This window comes from Adiantum capillus-veneris, chromosome 30 (genome assembly GCF_014529385.1).
Source record: "Adiantum capillus-veneris isolate H3 chromosome 30, ASM1452938v2, whole genome shotgun sequence".
Lineage (NCBI taxonomy): Eukaryota > Viridiplantae > Streptophyta > Polypodiopsida > Polypodiales > Pteridaceae > Adiantum > Adiantum capillus-veneris.
Window position 1 is genome coordinate 64,183,539 of NC_140960.1, and position 16,821 is coordinate 64,200,359.

General features: G+C 41.8%; 1 protein-coding gene across 1 annotated transcript in view; it reads left to right on the forward strand.

Annotated features, from left to right (window-relative positions):
• LOC147418092 (uncharacterized) overlaps positions 1 to 10,188 on the forward strand; it is a 30,470-nt gene extending 20,282 nt beyond the window's left edge. The window contains exons 2-7 of the mRNA XM_086507263.1: positions 5,049 to 5,163; positions 5,834 to 6,431; positions 6,822 to 6,905; positions 8,008 to 8,178; positions 8,261 to 8,526; positions 9,549 to 10,188. Of these exons, the coding sequence (XP_086363389.1) occupies positions 5,049 to 5,163; positions 5,834 to 6,431; positions 6,822 to 6,905; positions 8,008 to 8,178; positions 8,261 to 8,526; positions 9,549 to 9,768 (1,454 nt within the window). The 3' untranslated portion in view covers positions 9,769 to 10,188. The remainder of the gene's footprint in view (positions 1 to 5,048; positions 5,164 to 5,833; positions 6,432 to 6,821; positions 6,906 to 8,007; positions 8,179 to 8,260; positions 8,527 to 9,548) is intronic.
• Positions 10,189 to 16,821: the final 6,633 nt, after the last annotated feature.

Here is a 16,821-nt window from a genome sequence, read left to right on the forward strand (position 1 = left end):
ACCACTTGTTTTGGCCAAATTTCGGCAGCATAACAGCCCCAAAACTTGCGCGAAACCAATTCCCTTGCTAGAACTCTCTTCCACCGGCATAAACCCTCTCATTCTTGCCCAAAAACAGTAATTTCAGCACGCTGTATTTACTGGTTTTTGCCCTGTTTTCAGCCCCAAACATTCCCCTAACTGTCCTCTGCCAGTGGGGCACTATTCCCAATGGTTTTGGCGTCCGTATGGCTGAAAAACAGTCAATTTACAGCTGATACACAGCACTGAAAAATGCACTTGTACGGTGAGGTTATGACCCTCACGGGTGCCTGCTTTGGAGTAGCAGTTAGCTACCCCTGTTCCTGCTCAAGGAGGCTCTTGCCTCATCACAAAAGCATGAAACCACACAGCTGTACATCAGTCAAATGAAGAGCCCTCTTGTGGGGCATCACATCACTGCACGTAGGGGAGAGAGAGAGCAGTGTGTAGCGTGCAGGGCATCACTCCTAGCACCACACTGTACATAGAGAGGAAAGCAAGCACTCCATAGCTCTTAACCTGTGACAGGTTCTCAATGAAGCATCCCCCCAACATAAATCAAGCGTCCCCCTCTGCTGCCCTTGACCTGTAATGCATCTGTGAACAAAATAGATGCAACAAGGGGAAGATTTCCATGGCTGCCAAAACCTGCGTATCGCTGAAAACGCAGCAAAACAGCCCTGTAAACACGCATCTGATGCCTTCCAATACTGAAAATGAGCTCCTTGGACCTAGGTAAAGTCATGGGAAGCTCAAAAATGGAGAGAAATGGCTGAAAATCAGAGATAACAGCCTCCAAAACTGCTCCAAAAAGTCAGTTACGGGTTCTGTTCTCCCAGACTTGGTAAATTGACCAAAAAGTGCCACTTGGCACTCATACATGCAATTACCCCGCATTGGGCTTCTTGCTTAAAAATCTCTCAACTGGTGCATCAGTTGACTTTGCAGCAAAGTAATAAAATGTTCCCTTGGTCATACCGAAGGTAATGACGCGAACACATTTCACGGCCCAAAATAGCAGTTCCCTATTTTTTAGGAGATGCTTCCGTTGGGCTCCCACTGGTCATCTGACCATCTATCCTCATTGGGACTGCATCCAAAAGTGCAATGTGGCCCAACTGTTGGATACTTTCTGTTGGTGATCCCACCTTGACTTTATGCCTTTATTGAGTTCACTTCCTAGTATCCACCAACTTACTAAGTGCGATGAGGGGACCTATATGATCTTGCTCTGAGCCTAGACATCCTCTTACCATACGAATTCCAGTGCCGACCACTACCAATCTGCGGGTGAAACTACCATTCACATTGGCCATGCAATGTTCGACCATTTGCAACTTCAAAAAGAGGGTCTCAGAAATAAAACAAAAATCATTGGAAAGAAACCAACAACTAAGGTTAGCAATTGCCACGTCCTCGTGACATACCCCCCTCTTGAAATCGCAAACGTCCTCGATTGCATACCATAAATACATGCCACTGATGATCTTGTGTTGTAAGCACCCTGTTATCATCCCATGTATCTGCAAGAAAGACTGTCAAAACATGTGTACAAATGACTTGATGAGACCTTAATACTTTTGTCAAACTGTTGCACTGAATCCAGGAGTACATTTGATGTGCTAGCTCTATCATTACCCTTCCTTTGCAGACATTGAGTTGGGGCATACGTAGGCTGTAACCCCAAGGCCTCAAGGTAAAGCTGCAATACATTTGGTGACTCTAACAGTTCATGGTCTTCCATCCACTTTGTATCCATAGGTGGATAGTTCTTGAACTTCACCACATAGCATCTTGCAACCTGTCCCTTTACTTTTACGTGTTGCAAAAGGCTCTTGTTTCTGCAAACGAGCATAATTCCACAACACTGAGGTACCACCCACAACCAAGCAAGCTCAAATTTCAAGATGATTTACCAATGCGTCATAGAATCCAAGAAATCGCCTCAGAGAATCAGCAAGCAGCGTGTCACCTAGCAGATCCACATCACTCCCGCAGGAGATCTAGTGGCCAATCTACCACCGTGAGACCTGTCCCTATCTCATCTTGGTTCATACTTGCAAACCCTAAAACGCAGCAGAAAATCAGCCCTAATTTGACCACTTTTGAGCAGGGTGTACATGCGGAATTTCCTGACTGTCCTGTGAAGAGGAACCCTCTTCCATAATGCCCTTCGCTTTGTCGGCCATAGTGTAATCCCGCCTCCCTATACTCTGTGTCTTTACCCAAAACAACCGAGGCTCACTTCTTGAGGAAAAAGTGATTGATATCCCGGCGACGGAACCATGAAACCGGCCCGTGGGGCGGTAGGCGTTGGCTTTCACCCGAAATTCTTTACTTTAAACACACACACAGTGCTTGTAACGGGAATTAACACTTAATCACACACACGGCTCGTAAGCTAGAATGCCCCGAGCAGACGCCGACAACCTGTAGGCCCCAAAATTGGCGCCCCTTTCGGTATTTCTTTATACTTTGAGAGGGTAAATTTACAAAGTAGAGTCCTGGGAATCCTTTACCTGTATCCAGCTAGATACCACTTTTTTTGGCCAAATTTCGGTAGCATAATAAAATGTTCCCTTGGTCATACCGAAGGTAATGACGCGAACACATTTCACGGCCCAAAATAGCAGTTCCCTAATTTTTAGGAGATGCTTCCGTTGGGCTCTCACTGGTCATCTGACCATCTATCCTCATTGGGACCGCATCCAAAAGTGCAATGTGGCCCAACTGTCGGATACTTTCTGTTGGTGATCCCACCTTGACTTTATGCCTTTATTGAGTTCACTTCCTAGTATCCACCAACTTACTAAGTGCGACGGGGGGACCTATATGATCTTGCTCTGAGCCTAGACATCCTCTTACCATACGAATTCCAGTGCCGACCACTACCAATCTGCGGGTGAAACTACCATTCACATTGGCCATGCAATGTCCGACCATTTGCAACTTCAAAAAGAGGGTCTCAGAAATAAAACAAAAATCATTGGAAAGAAACCAACAACTAAGGTTAGCAATTGCCACGTCCTCGTGAGAGAGAGAGAGAGAGAGAGAGAGAGAGAGACGCCACGAGATGGGGTCCCAAACCATAGTTACCCGGAACGGGAACGGGAGGGTCCGGAACGGGACGGGAATGGGGAGGAGGAGGGGGGGCCGGAACGGGAACGGGGCTGGAACGGTCCACCTAAAGTAAGGATTGAATTACCTCCATTCAGCTTAGTCCAAAAATAAACTCCTAATCAACCCCAAAACTGCCCCCAAATCTGCCCCCCTAACGTTCCCTCAAACTGCACCAAATATGTTCCCCGAACAACCCCAAATCTGCCCCCAAAAGCCCACTTTTTTCCCCCAAATGCCTACTTTTGCCTGTTCCGCCTTGCATTTCGCCATTCTGCCTCATGTTCCGCCCATTCCGGAACACCGTTTCGGGTACACCCCATTCCGGAACGGCATTCTGTTCCCATCTCCGTTTCGGGAACGGGACTCGTCCAGAACGCCGTTTCGGAACGTTTGGGCTGTGTTCCCCCCGTTCCCTGTTACAATGTCCCAAACCCCCCTTCAAGGGCCCCCCTCTCTATAGCTAGAAAGGCATTTGCTTTAGATTGCACAAGTCTGGTACGATGGGTCTAGATGCTATGATGCTTGACGAGGTCTGTGTCGACGAGGAGGAGGAGGTTGTCAATGGGCTGAAATCTGAAAACGCTAGGATACCACAGGGCTGATCTGCAACGGTGATGCATGCAAGGGCTGAGGACTGCAAAATGATGGCTGTTCTTGAGGCTGAAAACTAAGCATTGCCTTATCTGTTGTGATAGGTGGAAAACAGTGAGGCTCTACTACCAGGGCGGTTCGGCGAGGCTAAAGAAACGCTCGTCCTCAAGGCTGAAAACGCTGGTCTTCTGCTTCTTGAGAAAACACTAGGGTGTATGTGAGTACCGTCGGCCTGTGGGTGCTCTTGCTCCCAGTGGGTCTTTTGCTCCTTCTAGCACCCAATGGGCTTCATACATAGGTGACTAAGTGTGGGTCGAGCACCCATCAGGAAGTCTCCACGATTTGGGAAAATAGTAAGTCATTTATTCGTAAAATGACTTATAAGAGGTGTTTCAGATGCAGTCGTAAGAATGGGCTCATGTGGTGGAAAATGCTCATGTTGGGTATTGGGTACTGATGCTAATGATCATGGTATGTGCAATCAGAGAGTATGTAGCTACTCCAAGTGCTTGGACATGCACGGCCTACGTACAGGCTCACAAGGGTGCCAAGACACTTCCTAGGCTACCTGAACCCTAGAAGTAGGACATCTTGTCCACATGCACATAGGGTTAGATGTGCACGTGACAAGTCAGTTGCGCCTTTGGCCTCAACGCAAGAACCCTAACCCAAAAAACCTCTCACATGCCGTGGAATATGAATTGTCACTTGGACCAATCTGAGGCGCCATCATCAGCGAGACCAGATCTGGTCTAACCGGACAAAAACTGGGGAACTCAAGGAAGAAATGCACCATCCCAGCAATATAGGCTAGGCACACATGACTTGATGGGAGAGAAACTACCTTATATAGGCGAAGCACAATACCAGAACAGCTGTCAGCTCCTAAGGTCTGCTCGGAGGAGATATGGGGACATTAGCAGCTCCATCACGAGAGTTTCGACTCTAAGAGTAGCGTCTCATCGGTCTCTTGTGTTTCTACCTTGCCTGAATGCCATGACATAAAGGGTGCCCCCTGTGCTGCCCAATGCATACATAACACCAGAAGGAGGATCACGTAGAGCGTACAAGCTGAAGGTTAACAAATCTAATTCCTTTTGTTCAAAGAGCTTCATGTTTTTTAATTGCTCAAATCTTGCACAAAAACTCAAAATTTCCTGCAGGGCTTATTTTCAAGGCATTGGTATATTTGATCACAAGATTGATGTATTAAGCCTAGAGATCTAAGCTTTTATAATCGTATTTGTGCGTCAGATTTGTAGTTTGGACACACAAGTTTTTAGATGATGATAAAAGTGGGTTGTTTTATCATGCAGCGGTCATTCGGGAGCCTTGCATGGCGTCTGCAAGAGCATGGAGTACTGAAGCAGCGCCAACGGTGCGCTTAAGCAAAAAAGAGAGATACGATCTTGCATTTGGATATGTTGAGAAGTATGCTAGTTTTCTCAGTTATTGCAAAAAATTCTGAACATTTCTATCCATCAATGTCTATTTTACCCCCTTCATTATCAGTATTGAAACTGAGAATATCAAGTATCTGGCTTGGTTGTAGTGTGCTCTTGAAAGCCTGGTCAAGACTGCCGATTCCTTGCTTAGAGATCCAAGTCCTTACAATTTGAAAAAGGATTTGGAAGTAATCATAGGCTTCCATTGCATGGGGTTTTTTAGCTTTGAGTGTGGAACGAAATTGAGCAGTTATTAGAATGATTAGTTCAATCTCATTTGCTTTACGGGAATTCAAGTCTTTTCAGAAATGTTTTATGATGGTTAAATTTGTGGGGTCGACTTTGTTAAATGAGAATGTTTGTGCACCTTCTGAAATTCTTTTTACTAGGATAAATTTTGAATTGTCCAAAACGGCGGAGAGACTATGGAGATACCCAATAATCTTAAAAAGCTCTCCTTGCTTCCTTGAATTTGATAATCGGGGTCTCCAAGGAAAGCTGGACTGCTGCTGATTAAAGCATTTTTATTTCTTTTAGTTCCGACAGATAGAACTGAAGATAGCTGTAGAATACTATTTTGGAAACCCTTGACATTGACAAATCATACTGCTGGTTGCTACTCACAGTACTATTTGACAACGTTGTGCCATATTCAGGTACAAAGCTTCAAATGATGGGCACTTGCCTCCGATGACTCTGTTGAGAAAAGAAGTTGGTGGCAGTTATGATACTCTTAAAGAGGTTATGCAAGAGTTTGCAAAGCATTCGAATGACAAGGTTGCTACTGAAAAGACTGTTGACCTGAAGAAAAGTAAGAGACAGAAACCTGCTGGTACTAAGGAGGAGTTGCAAGCTGTGGAAGTTGCAACACAAAATTCTAGTGCGGTTGCAAAAGATGAGCGTAAGAAAAAGTCTTCATCAAAGGAGAGGAATGAAAGCACAGAACAAGCTGCAACCATGCTAGACCAGGATGATAAAGAAGACGCAAAAAAGGCTCTTTCCCGAAGAGGTCAGCATGATAAAGAAGATGTGGCAAAAGAGTCTGCAGGAAAAACGAAAGATGGGCAGAAAAAGCAATCCTTATCCTTGAAAGAAAAGGAATCTGGACAGGATAGAAAGTCGACTCTGCAGGGTTTAAAGAGCTTAGAGGAGATGCAATCAGTCAAACAACCAGATGCCAAGTTGACAGCGGATGGCATGAAGAAGCAAAAACGTTCTTCCATGCTAACTGCAGATACCTTAGAATCTTTGATGGTATTTTTTCTCGCATGCACCTGGCATTGGCAATGCCTTCACATATACAAGCATGCATTAACACCAATACTACATGCATTTGTTTTTAATAAATTTTAAAGATGCGAATTGGTGCTAAAGATCCTCCATTTGCAAGTATTTCCCCACTCTTTTGGCCAGACACATGAACACAGGCACATGCACACAAACAAAGACACTTATCACTCTCTCTCCCTTAAGCTATGTGGTAGGTCATTTGATATGCTCTGTGCAGGCATACACACGTACATGGATAAAGGGGCCAAAAGCACGATAGAATTTATCAAATCAGTTCATCTCGTGCTTAGTTTTTTGCATGACATCCATGAGCCTTATATTGTCTATTGTATTGCATGCATTTTTGTTTGACAGGATACATTAACTACAGATGAAGACAATGACGATGACGACTCTGATGTTGCTGCTCCGGAGTATCAGCAGTCTTTAACGACGCAGGTGTATAATGTTTTAAATACTGCTTGCTTTTAGTACTAACCCGTATTATTTTTTTCCTCAGCCTGCCTTTTATTTTAATTTTTTGAGTTGGTGAGTAGTTTCATATGCTCTGTTTTTCAGTCACACTTGCTGATCTATAAGGCCAGATTTTTCACCCTAAGAATTGTGCATGTGTTCGCGTGCGCATGTGCGTCCGTGGTGTGTGTGTGTGTGTGTGTTGTTTGGGGGGGGGGGCGTTCATAGTGCACACGTGTGCGTGCATGCGTGCGCGCGCGCGCTTGGAGAGCACATGCTTTTCTCACGTTTCAGCAAGCTCATGTGGATTATGTATCCTCTTCAAAACCTCTCTTCGACAGTCTCTTAAATTTTCTCGTGATGTGGATGAGCTCTTCTGCCTTCATTATGAGCTCTACTTTGACTATTTCTGATTTACCTCATGTAAGGTTTTCCTCGTTTTGTGGTGTCCTGATGTGTCACAAGAGACGGTGACTTAAGAGCGTCAAGTGGGGTTTCTGACCATCGAGAAGACATTTTTGATGCGTCATAGGGTGGGCGACTTAAAGCATCGATAGGGACATGATATGAAAGTTCTAGCAGTTGAGACCACAACATGGGTATTTTTGGTGTGTCACTCGGTGGGTGAGTGGGCATGAGGTGGGAACACCTTACAGGTAGAGCAAATAGCATATACTGAACTGAGAGTTTTGTGCTAAGGACAAGCACATGACTGAAGATGGGTTTCTAGAAGGTTTTTGGAAAAGGAGTTGCGTTCACAGTGCATTGCATCTATGTGGACAATTGTGTTTGGGGACTCCTGGACTAGTGTGTGTAAGCTTGCATTGCATTGGAATAACCTTTGATGCGCAAAATCTGCCCTCTCTCCTCTTGAGTTGCAATCTCTCTTGATGCCTTCTCTGTCCTCAGATTGCCCTGCTGCCCTATTTTGGGCCTCTCGAAAAGCAGGGCACCCCCTTATTGCTGGCCCGTTCATGTATTCTTGATGCTGAGACTTTTGTAAAATTGTGACTTTTCTTTACATGTATGATGAATGACTTTGGCATTTCTGTGCCTCTGTATATGCTAAATTATGGTACTTGGGCAGATAAAAGAGGATCTTCCACAAGCAAGGGCAAGTAACCTGAAGGTGGGTTCTGTCGTTCATAGCAAGGATGATCAAGCCATCAGATCAGGGTTGCCTCTGAAGGATAAGAATGCCAAGATCAAGGAAATGCAGAAAGGTTTAGGTGCTGTCAACACTGTCCTTCAGTCAATGGTATGTGAATTATTGGACTGTATTCAGTCAATGATATGAACTATACATATATTCAATACAAGCTCACCCCATTGTGATGCAGGCACAGCAGCCATCCCATTCAAGACAAGCTCACCCCATTCCGATGCAGGCACAGCAACCATCCCCTGATTGGAGTTCTGCCCCTGCAAACAGGCCTCCGACAACAGTACTTAGGATAGTGAACCTGCCTACACATACCTCAGCACAACAGCTCAGGTCGGTATGTGAATCTGTTGCGAAAGTGCATGGCGTGAATTTGCGAAGAGGACGCATTGCAGATGTTCACTTTGATGTGGACCTCAGAGAGATGAACAATGTTCTTGACAGGTTGGTTTTATCCTTTCTTGTTAGTTTCTCCACAGATCAGTATGCATTAAGAAGATTTTTCATATGGCATACTTAAAAGTTAATCTATACAATATACTACAACGGTTTGAAATTTGATTTGGACCCACCATGCACCTACCATCTCTATACATACAAAGCACACATACCAAAGTGCACACCTGAGCCACTTCTTATCTATCCATTCATTACATACTTAGCATGAAGAAAGACTTTGACCCCCACATTACCATTGCTATCACTCAAAACCATTGCTGTCACTCAAAAGTGCTAGGAGTCCATGCTTCCTGCATCCTATATGTAAGGAACGTCTACCCTGGCTATTTGGGAGCTCTCTAGCTACCAAGTTGTGAATTGTTTTGATGTGGTGAATTCCAATTGCAGGTTCATTTGTGAAGTTTCTTCGTGTCATAAAGTGCAGGGAAAGTTGGACAATTTATTTATGGGTGAAAGCTAAAGTTTACCGCCCTTTAGTAAGGCTACAGGCTGGCACCATAACACTCTTGACCTTCTTCCTTCGTACCAAATTGGTTTGTGGAGATTCCTAAAATACTACTCAAATTTTTAAAATTTTGAAAGACCCTGGTACCAATTTTTCGTTCAATTTGCTCAACTTTTGGAAAACAAATATCTCACTTCAAACTTTTCTCAATTGAGCTCACAAATAGAGATATTTGTGTCTAGTGAACCATTTTATCTTGAGCGCCCGCAATACCATCGGAAATCCTAGTTCTATCAATTTCTAGAGAAAGAGAATGAATCTCCTATGTATAGTTGGAAAGTCAAATGTTGAGATGTTTGCAAGATTAAGAAGGGGTATTTTGGGAATTTTTGGAAAAAATGAGGGTATCTCGGGAACTATGAAGGGTATTTTGTAGGGTTTTGGGAATTCTTAGGGGTATTGGGTATTTTGGGAATTTTAAAATTTTCAGGGGTATTTTGGGAGTTTCCACAAATTACAGGGGTATGTTGGTGATTCTGCCTACCTTTTTTGAATGTTGCAGGTTGAGGAAAGTGACAATCGGAGTTACCACCTTGAAAGTTTTCCCTGCACTGAGGTTCTCCTGTGAAAGCGGTACGAGCAGTCGCTTCAAACCTCGGGATATTCAGCAGTTCAAATATGTGCGGAATGGCCTTATCAATGCATTCGAGCAACGCTTTAAGTTTCTCTGCTTCCAAGTTCAAGACTTCCGTGAACTGCATAATTTGAAGGTGGAAAAGTGAGCATCCACATACTTCTGTACCAAACAAAATAGCTCAAGCATCCACATCTGTATCGAACAAAATAGCTCTTCAACAGCACAGAAAATTTTGTGGAAGTTTTATACAAGACTTCCAAGTGTTAGGCTTAGGTACAAGCTCAGTTTTTGATCAACTCTCTTTCTGTTCCAAATTATCAGGGCAATTCAATGAAGCTTAGCATGTAAGAGCCGTTTGCTTTTCTTTGTTTTTCGGCCTTGTATTTGGTGGTGGGCCATGCTGATCCTTTTAAACGATTTGTAATGTGATCGAAGCGTCGAATTGGCTCCTTGAGGGAACTGGTATCTTTGAGGGAACAAAGTGATAATTAATGGTTCGAAAAACATTTGTTAGGCTTGAGTTATGTACATTTTTGGCTATCATTTCACTTTGGCTTGATACTCAGGGTCTAGCCCACGGATAGCTTCAATTAACAGCTTTGGGTGATGGGTTTTCATTTTGGCTTGATACTCGAGGTCTAGCCCACGGGTAAACCCATGAATTTTTTAAATCCCAATTTATACCATGTTTATTTTGTGGAAGAAACTCCTTGCGGAAGGTGATTTCAAAGGCTACCCACGTGGTGGGCTTATGGGGTGGCCGAGACTCATTCACAACTTATAGGCCTTGCTCTTTAGCAATAGACTAGTCTTTACCCCTTTCTCTTCATCTGGTGTGTGTTTGAGCCTATGGGTATTATGTGTTTGAGCCTATGGATATTACTCTATTTATGTAGAAAGGTATCCACAAAATCCTTGTTCCTCTCTTTCTCTTCCCGTGTGGCTATAGGTGGCATCATATTTTTAAGTTGCAAGCATCCAATTGAGAAGAGGGAAGTATGCCATCACATTGTGTATCACCCGAAGGAGCAGAAGGCATACCATGAGAATCTAGCCCTTGGCCCCCCATGTCTAGGTGCACCTTGTGCCACCATACTAGCTAAAAATTGATTTAATAATGTAGACAATACAGTGACGTTGGCATTTAACATTGCAAAATTGTTTTCTAGAGCAATCCGGCAAGCACAAAGGTGATTGAATTTGTGCTGATCAACAAGCTCATGATCACTAGCCAACTCCTCCTCAACGTGCCCCATAGAAACTTCTGAAGGATCATGGGCTGGTGGCAGGTGATCCGACGAGTTATGATAGAAACATCTAGAGGATCATGGGCTGATGGCGGGTAATCCGGCGAGTGATGTTTGACATCAAAAGCATGTTCTGCAAGAAGATCACGTGCCATATTGGACATGTACAAAGTACTAGAAGCAAGAAAATACCTTTAGTCTAGCCGAATACCCTTGAACAAAGTATGTATGTAGAGCAAAAGTGTCATTGCAGTCCTCGTCGAGAGATTTAGCATTTAGGTTGGTTACATGTGTTGCATGAATTGGCAATGTAGCCCCCTTTGGTATGATTTGAAGCTACCAATCCATTGAATAAACTCCACTTTGTTAGACAATGTGATCTATGCATTAATTTGAACTCTACTTTGGTAGCAACTTTTGCTCAACTTTGCCTGCTAACAAGCCATTAATTGAACATTGCCTGAGGTTGATTGAGTCATAAATTATTGCTAGGTGTCCAATTTTGATGTGGAACCCTCAAGTGACAATTTTTTCTATTTTTTTACAAGTTGCAAAACACATCATTTATCCGCGTTTGAAATGTTGCAAGCCTTGGTTCTCGCAAACATTGGCATTGTATGCCTCGAGGATCAAATAAGGGTTTTCTACAACTTGATGCAATATGAAATCAAGCTCCTCCATGGCAGACATAGAGCACAAGAAAGGGAGGGAGGAATTTTGAGATGGTGTCGTCTATGGTCGTCCTTTGTAGACATTTTAGGAGCGGGTTTTCCTTCTCGTCCCCTCAAAACCCGGCAACTCACGTGTTGCCCTTCTTGTGCAAGTGCTCCCCTTGCCTCCAAGTGCATGTAAGGTGGCTCCCCTTGCTCCTTCACCACAGCCTCATGAGCCTCAATTACATGCATGCAAACATGCTATTCTCGTTGTCCACGCCAAAGCTATATACCCATGTGAGGGCCTGGTGAGAGACATGCTAAACTCCACCCAGCCAAATATAGTCTTCTATCCAAGCCCCCTTAATTATGCACGTCGTATGCATGAGAGGGTCGTCCCCTAGGCCACGTGCCCAGGCAACCATGCGTCCATGATGCCTTTGTCTCTCGTCACATGGTAGGTTGATGTGATCCCTTGGTGCCCTGGCACGGTTTGTGCAGGATCTCTTTGTATTCTTTTTTAGGATTAATATAATACCGCTCACTATTGTGAGTTTTGAAAAAAAAAGAAGAGTTGTGGGGTTAAATGATCTCTAAAATGAATGTACAGTAAGCCTCAAGCATAGTCTCTACCTTGAGGAGACAAAAGATACAAAAGGATGTATACCTTTTCCTTTTCATAGACATTTACATAGTACTAATTCAAGATGTGTTTTGATTGGTAACTGGTAGCCCACAATTAACACTTTTTGAGTATCTGATGTCGAAGAGTGTTTGTTTCCACTCACCAAAGTCCTTGTTTTTCCAGCAGAGAGAATCCATTTCCTACTTTCTTGAATGATTTCTTCAATTTTGGTAGTTGGAGGGTTTCTTTTGAATACTCAAAAGTTTTCTTATTTCCAAGATTATTTGAGATAGCAAAAGTGGACAAATTCTATGCAAACCAAAATGGCTTGGTTTTTAAAACCTTTCCTCCTAGAATCATATCATTTTTAAAAAAGAGGATCTTTCAAGTTTTTTACACACATTCCCATATTTTACTCGCAAGACCTCCCGTGGTTGGCGTGTAGTCTTTAAATTGATGTAGGGGGTTTTCAATTGCCTTTACATCCCGAACATAGGTCTATGACTATCCCTCTGGTTTCTACCTTGATCTCAGTTGGTATTTGTTTCCCCATAGAAACTTTGAAAGGAAGAACTTCATTATGCTAGGCCATTGAGAATCCAATCCCAACGTTGCACATCCGTTACAGATCATTGGGTGCAAAGAAATCAATTTATGGGTTGATGGTCATATTTATCCGAGCGATCCTCTAACCAATGGATCACCACCATTTTGGAATGTCGTTGAGCTGCTGCATTTTGTAGGTGATGGAAGAGACGGCTTATTTGGCAAATTGTAGGAGATTGTATTCAGCTTTCTTCAATGAAATGGAAGCAAGAAAGAAACTCTTTGATGCATATTCTTTGTTGCAAGAGAAGTATATTAAGGACATTTATCAAGTCAAAGAGTAATTGAAGGTGAAGACCTAGCAGCTCAACAATGAAATGAAGACGCTCAAACAAAACTTAGAGTAGCAAAAGCACGAGCAAAGGCATCAGTTGGACAATTACGCTCAACTACAACACATTGCATGTAATATGCACCATCAAATTGATTATCTCACATACATTCCCCTTGGCTTCTACATTTGCAAATGCAAGAGAATCAACGTCTATGCAATCTTCAAGTGGTGGAGCTTGAAAAAAAAAAAATTCCATCAAACTAGGTAAGGGCAAGCATGCATGCTTTTGATTTGCTACATTTTCCAGAAGCTATTGTAACATTCTTTCAATCTATAGGAATTTGACTTGAATGATGATGGAAATTAATTTCTATACTCAAGCAACATGACATAATCTACTGCAGATATCATCAAGCCAAAGGAGACGGTGGAGCTATTGGATGATCCATCCAATGCTTGCATTGCCAAAATTTTGTGTCAGAAGTATTTCAATGAATTGAAGAACATTATGTCACCTCAGCAGATGATGGAGGTACGTGATAGTATAGGAATAAGATTCAAGGCTTACAAATCCTTGTAGAAAATTGTCACTGTCTGAGGGGGGATTTGTACAGCTTTGTCATATCTCACAAAGAGATGGTCCCAAGACTAAAATGTCAATCCAAGGGAGCAAGTGACTCGACTAAGGCATGGAGGCACACCAAGAGGTTGTCAATCTCTTGTATGAACCCAACACACGGCGTGGAAACGATGTATGAACTCAAAACATAATCCAACGGTTATCAATCCTAGCCAAAAAAGACCATCTCCCACTGCATCCCACAGGAAAACATTTGCACTGGCCTTTTTCCAAACATACAAAGTTCACACTTAAATATTCTATGTTATGCTAGGGCTATCCACGTCAAATATTCTCGGTAAAGTTTTAATTCTAGTTGAGATTTAGAGTGAGCTCCCTGAGTTATCATCCTTTAGTTCCTATTTCTTTTTTAATGTCTACTCAAACAAGAACTTAAGAAAATAACGAGTCTCTTGGAAGTTTAAGGTTTTGTCTCGACATAAGTTTCAAGTTAACCCCGTCATAAACAAATCCCATATGTTTTCTTTGCATCACTTGCATCTCCATGAAAGCGATGAGAATTTTATGTTCAAGCAACACGGACATCACTTCCATGAAGCTCTCCCCTTACTCCCCCCTTCAAATTTGCAAAACAAACTTGGAAGTAGACAAACTTGAAATTAACAATGCATATGTTTTCTACTGTGAGTTTTACTCTGGTGTGATATATGCGTGGTAAACACACAACTTCAAAATGCACCAACTTGCAAGCTTGAGACAATAATCAAGAAACTGCGTTTGAGTGCCTATGCAAGAGTGAAACCCTTGTTAAAAAATTGTGAAGTTCCTAAGAGTGGATATGCTAGCGTAGTGAAAAATACTCATGTAATATTGTATGGATGATTAATAAACTCTTCTTTAAGAAGGGATTTAGGCATACCTTTGCTACCGTGGAGAGGATTAATTATGTAGCTCTAGGAGAGGTTTAAGGGTTTGGGGTTTTCCAATTGGCAAGAGGGGGATAACCTTACTTGGAATGAGAATCCTCTTACGAAAGAAACTCCCTTGTTTATGATAGAATTATCCTTCTAGACTCAGCTTCTTCTTGAGATAATTAGTTATTAGCTTAATTATGTCACAAAAAAGCTTACACACATATTTTATAAAGAGAAAAAAAAGATTCTTTCTTAATTTAAATTGAATGCATAAAGGAAAAGTGGTGAGCCTTTTTATGAGAGCATTTTTTTGGAGAAATTATAATTCCTCTTTTGTGAAACTAAAGTTAGCCCCAAAAATAAATTCCAATATTTAATTTCCTTTGATTTATGGCATTTTATTTAGTTTCCTTTGATTTATGGCATTTTATCTCTATTAAGTCATTTAAATAATAGTAAATTTAAAGAACAAGAGTAAGAGAATAACTTAAAAGTCGACCAAAAAAATGTTTGAGGGGTAATTATACATATTGATCACCATTCATCATGCATACTATTGAGTTAAGTATGATCTCCAGGCACCTATGGATAAAGAGAGTGCTTTCTACTCTCTCTAGGCCACATTAGCTTGGCACTCTAAAGAACTTGAAATAAAGGAACTTGAAATAATGGAACTTGAAATAACATCATAGTTAGTGGTTACAACATTGTTAGTTAACATGAGAAAATTAGTAATTAGTCCTCCTAAGAAAAAAGAAAGTTTGCTTATGTAAACGTGAGAGCTTAAGCATAAATTAATGTAGAATGAAGAGTAACCCAATGTTTAAGGTGTGCAATGGCATGAAGATGACAAGAAAACATTACCTTGGTGTGTGTATGGGAAAAGTCTTCTCCTTGCTTTGGGTGATTGAAGAAGCTTGTTGATGTAGTCGACTCTCCTCCTCTTCAAGACCACCAATTGCACTAATGGAAGGAGAGAATGGAGAGAGGCAAGAGAGATTCAAGCTATGGAAAGCGTAGGGGTTATGAGAGAGTGTAATGGGAAGAAGAAGATCAAGTCATAGGAAGCATGGTTATGGTTTTTGGCCATGGCTTCTCTTGGAGAGGAGGTGTGTGTAGGAGGTGTGGGTGTGTGTGTGTGTTTCAAGAGGCTTTGGCTATGGATTCCTCAAGCTTCTCTACAACTTACTCTCTAGTTGCATCCTAAAAATGGAGGAGGAAAGTGAAAAATGAGAAGAGGAATCCCTCTTTTTATGCACATTTGTTATAAGTTCTTTCACTTATCTTGATAGCTTGTCGTCCTTATCTTGATAACTTATCATACTTATCAAAACTTTCTCAACAAGTTACTTACTCACCTTATCCTTATCTTCTCTCTTCCTTCTTTATCTTTTACTTTTTCTTTTTCCCTTATCTTATCTTTTTCTTTATGCTAATTTTCCTCAAAATGAAAAGCTAATTTCCTATGCATTAGTTATGTCCATGTTCCCATGGCATAATTCGGAAGTGTCTCAAGAGTATACTCTGGTACTTAAATTGAGCCCGAATTTTCTCGAACACTTTTTCTTTCCATTATTTTCTTTTTCTTTTTCATCTTTTTAATTTGGTGGCTTAGATGTGTTGGCGTTGTGTAAGGGGTAGGAAAAGACCCTTACACTTTCCCATGCACACCATAAGAAACTTGCCTTATATGGTTCAAGGTATTCCTCAAGAATGACATTTGAACGTGTGTGATGCAACAACAGTTGTGTTAATCTTGAAGCTTGCATACAAAATAAGGCTTCAACTATTCAAATGTCCTCTAGTGAATTTGTAACTGTAGGTGACTGTTTGAAAGCAAGAAATAATTCTACTTGCATTTAATAATGATAATCAATACATTTATTGGCAAAATCTAAAAATATTGTCAACATGCAAAGCTGAGATCGATCTAGTTGGAATTAATATAAGGCTAGTAACACTTTTGCGTTTGACGAAAGGAGAAAAATAACAAGAACTAGAGTCTAATAGTAACAAGCACTGTAAGACTAGTGGCTACCAAAACTAGTAATGTGAGGCTAGGTAGCTACTAGGTTGATAGTGTTATCTCCGTTCTAGATAGGTAGCTACCATTGTCAAATTGGTAGCTACCAAGACTACTGTAAGACTGATGCCTTCCAAAATACTAGTGGTACCTACTAGTACTACCATGGAAGACTGATAGCTACCATTATACCACTATTATACTAGTAGATACCACTCTTAGAGTGGTAGCTACCTTTCCTAGGACTAGCATGGTAGCTAGAACTATGAGACTAAT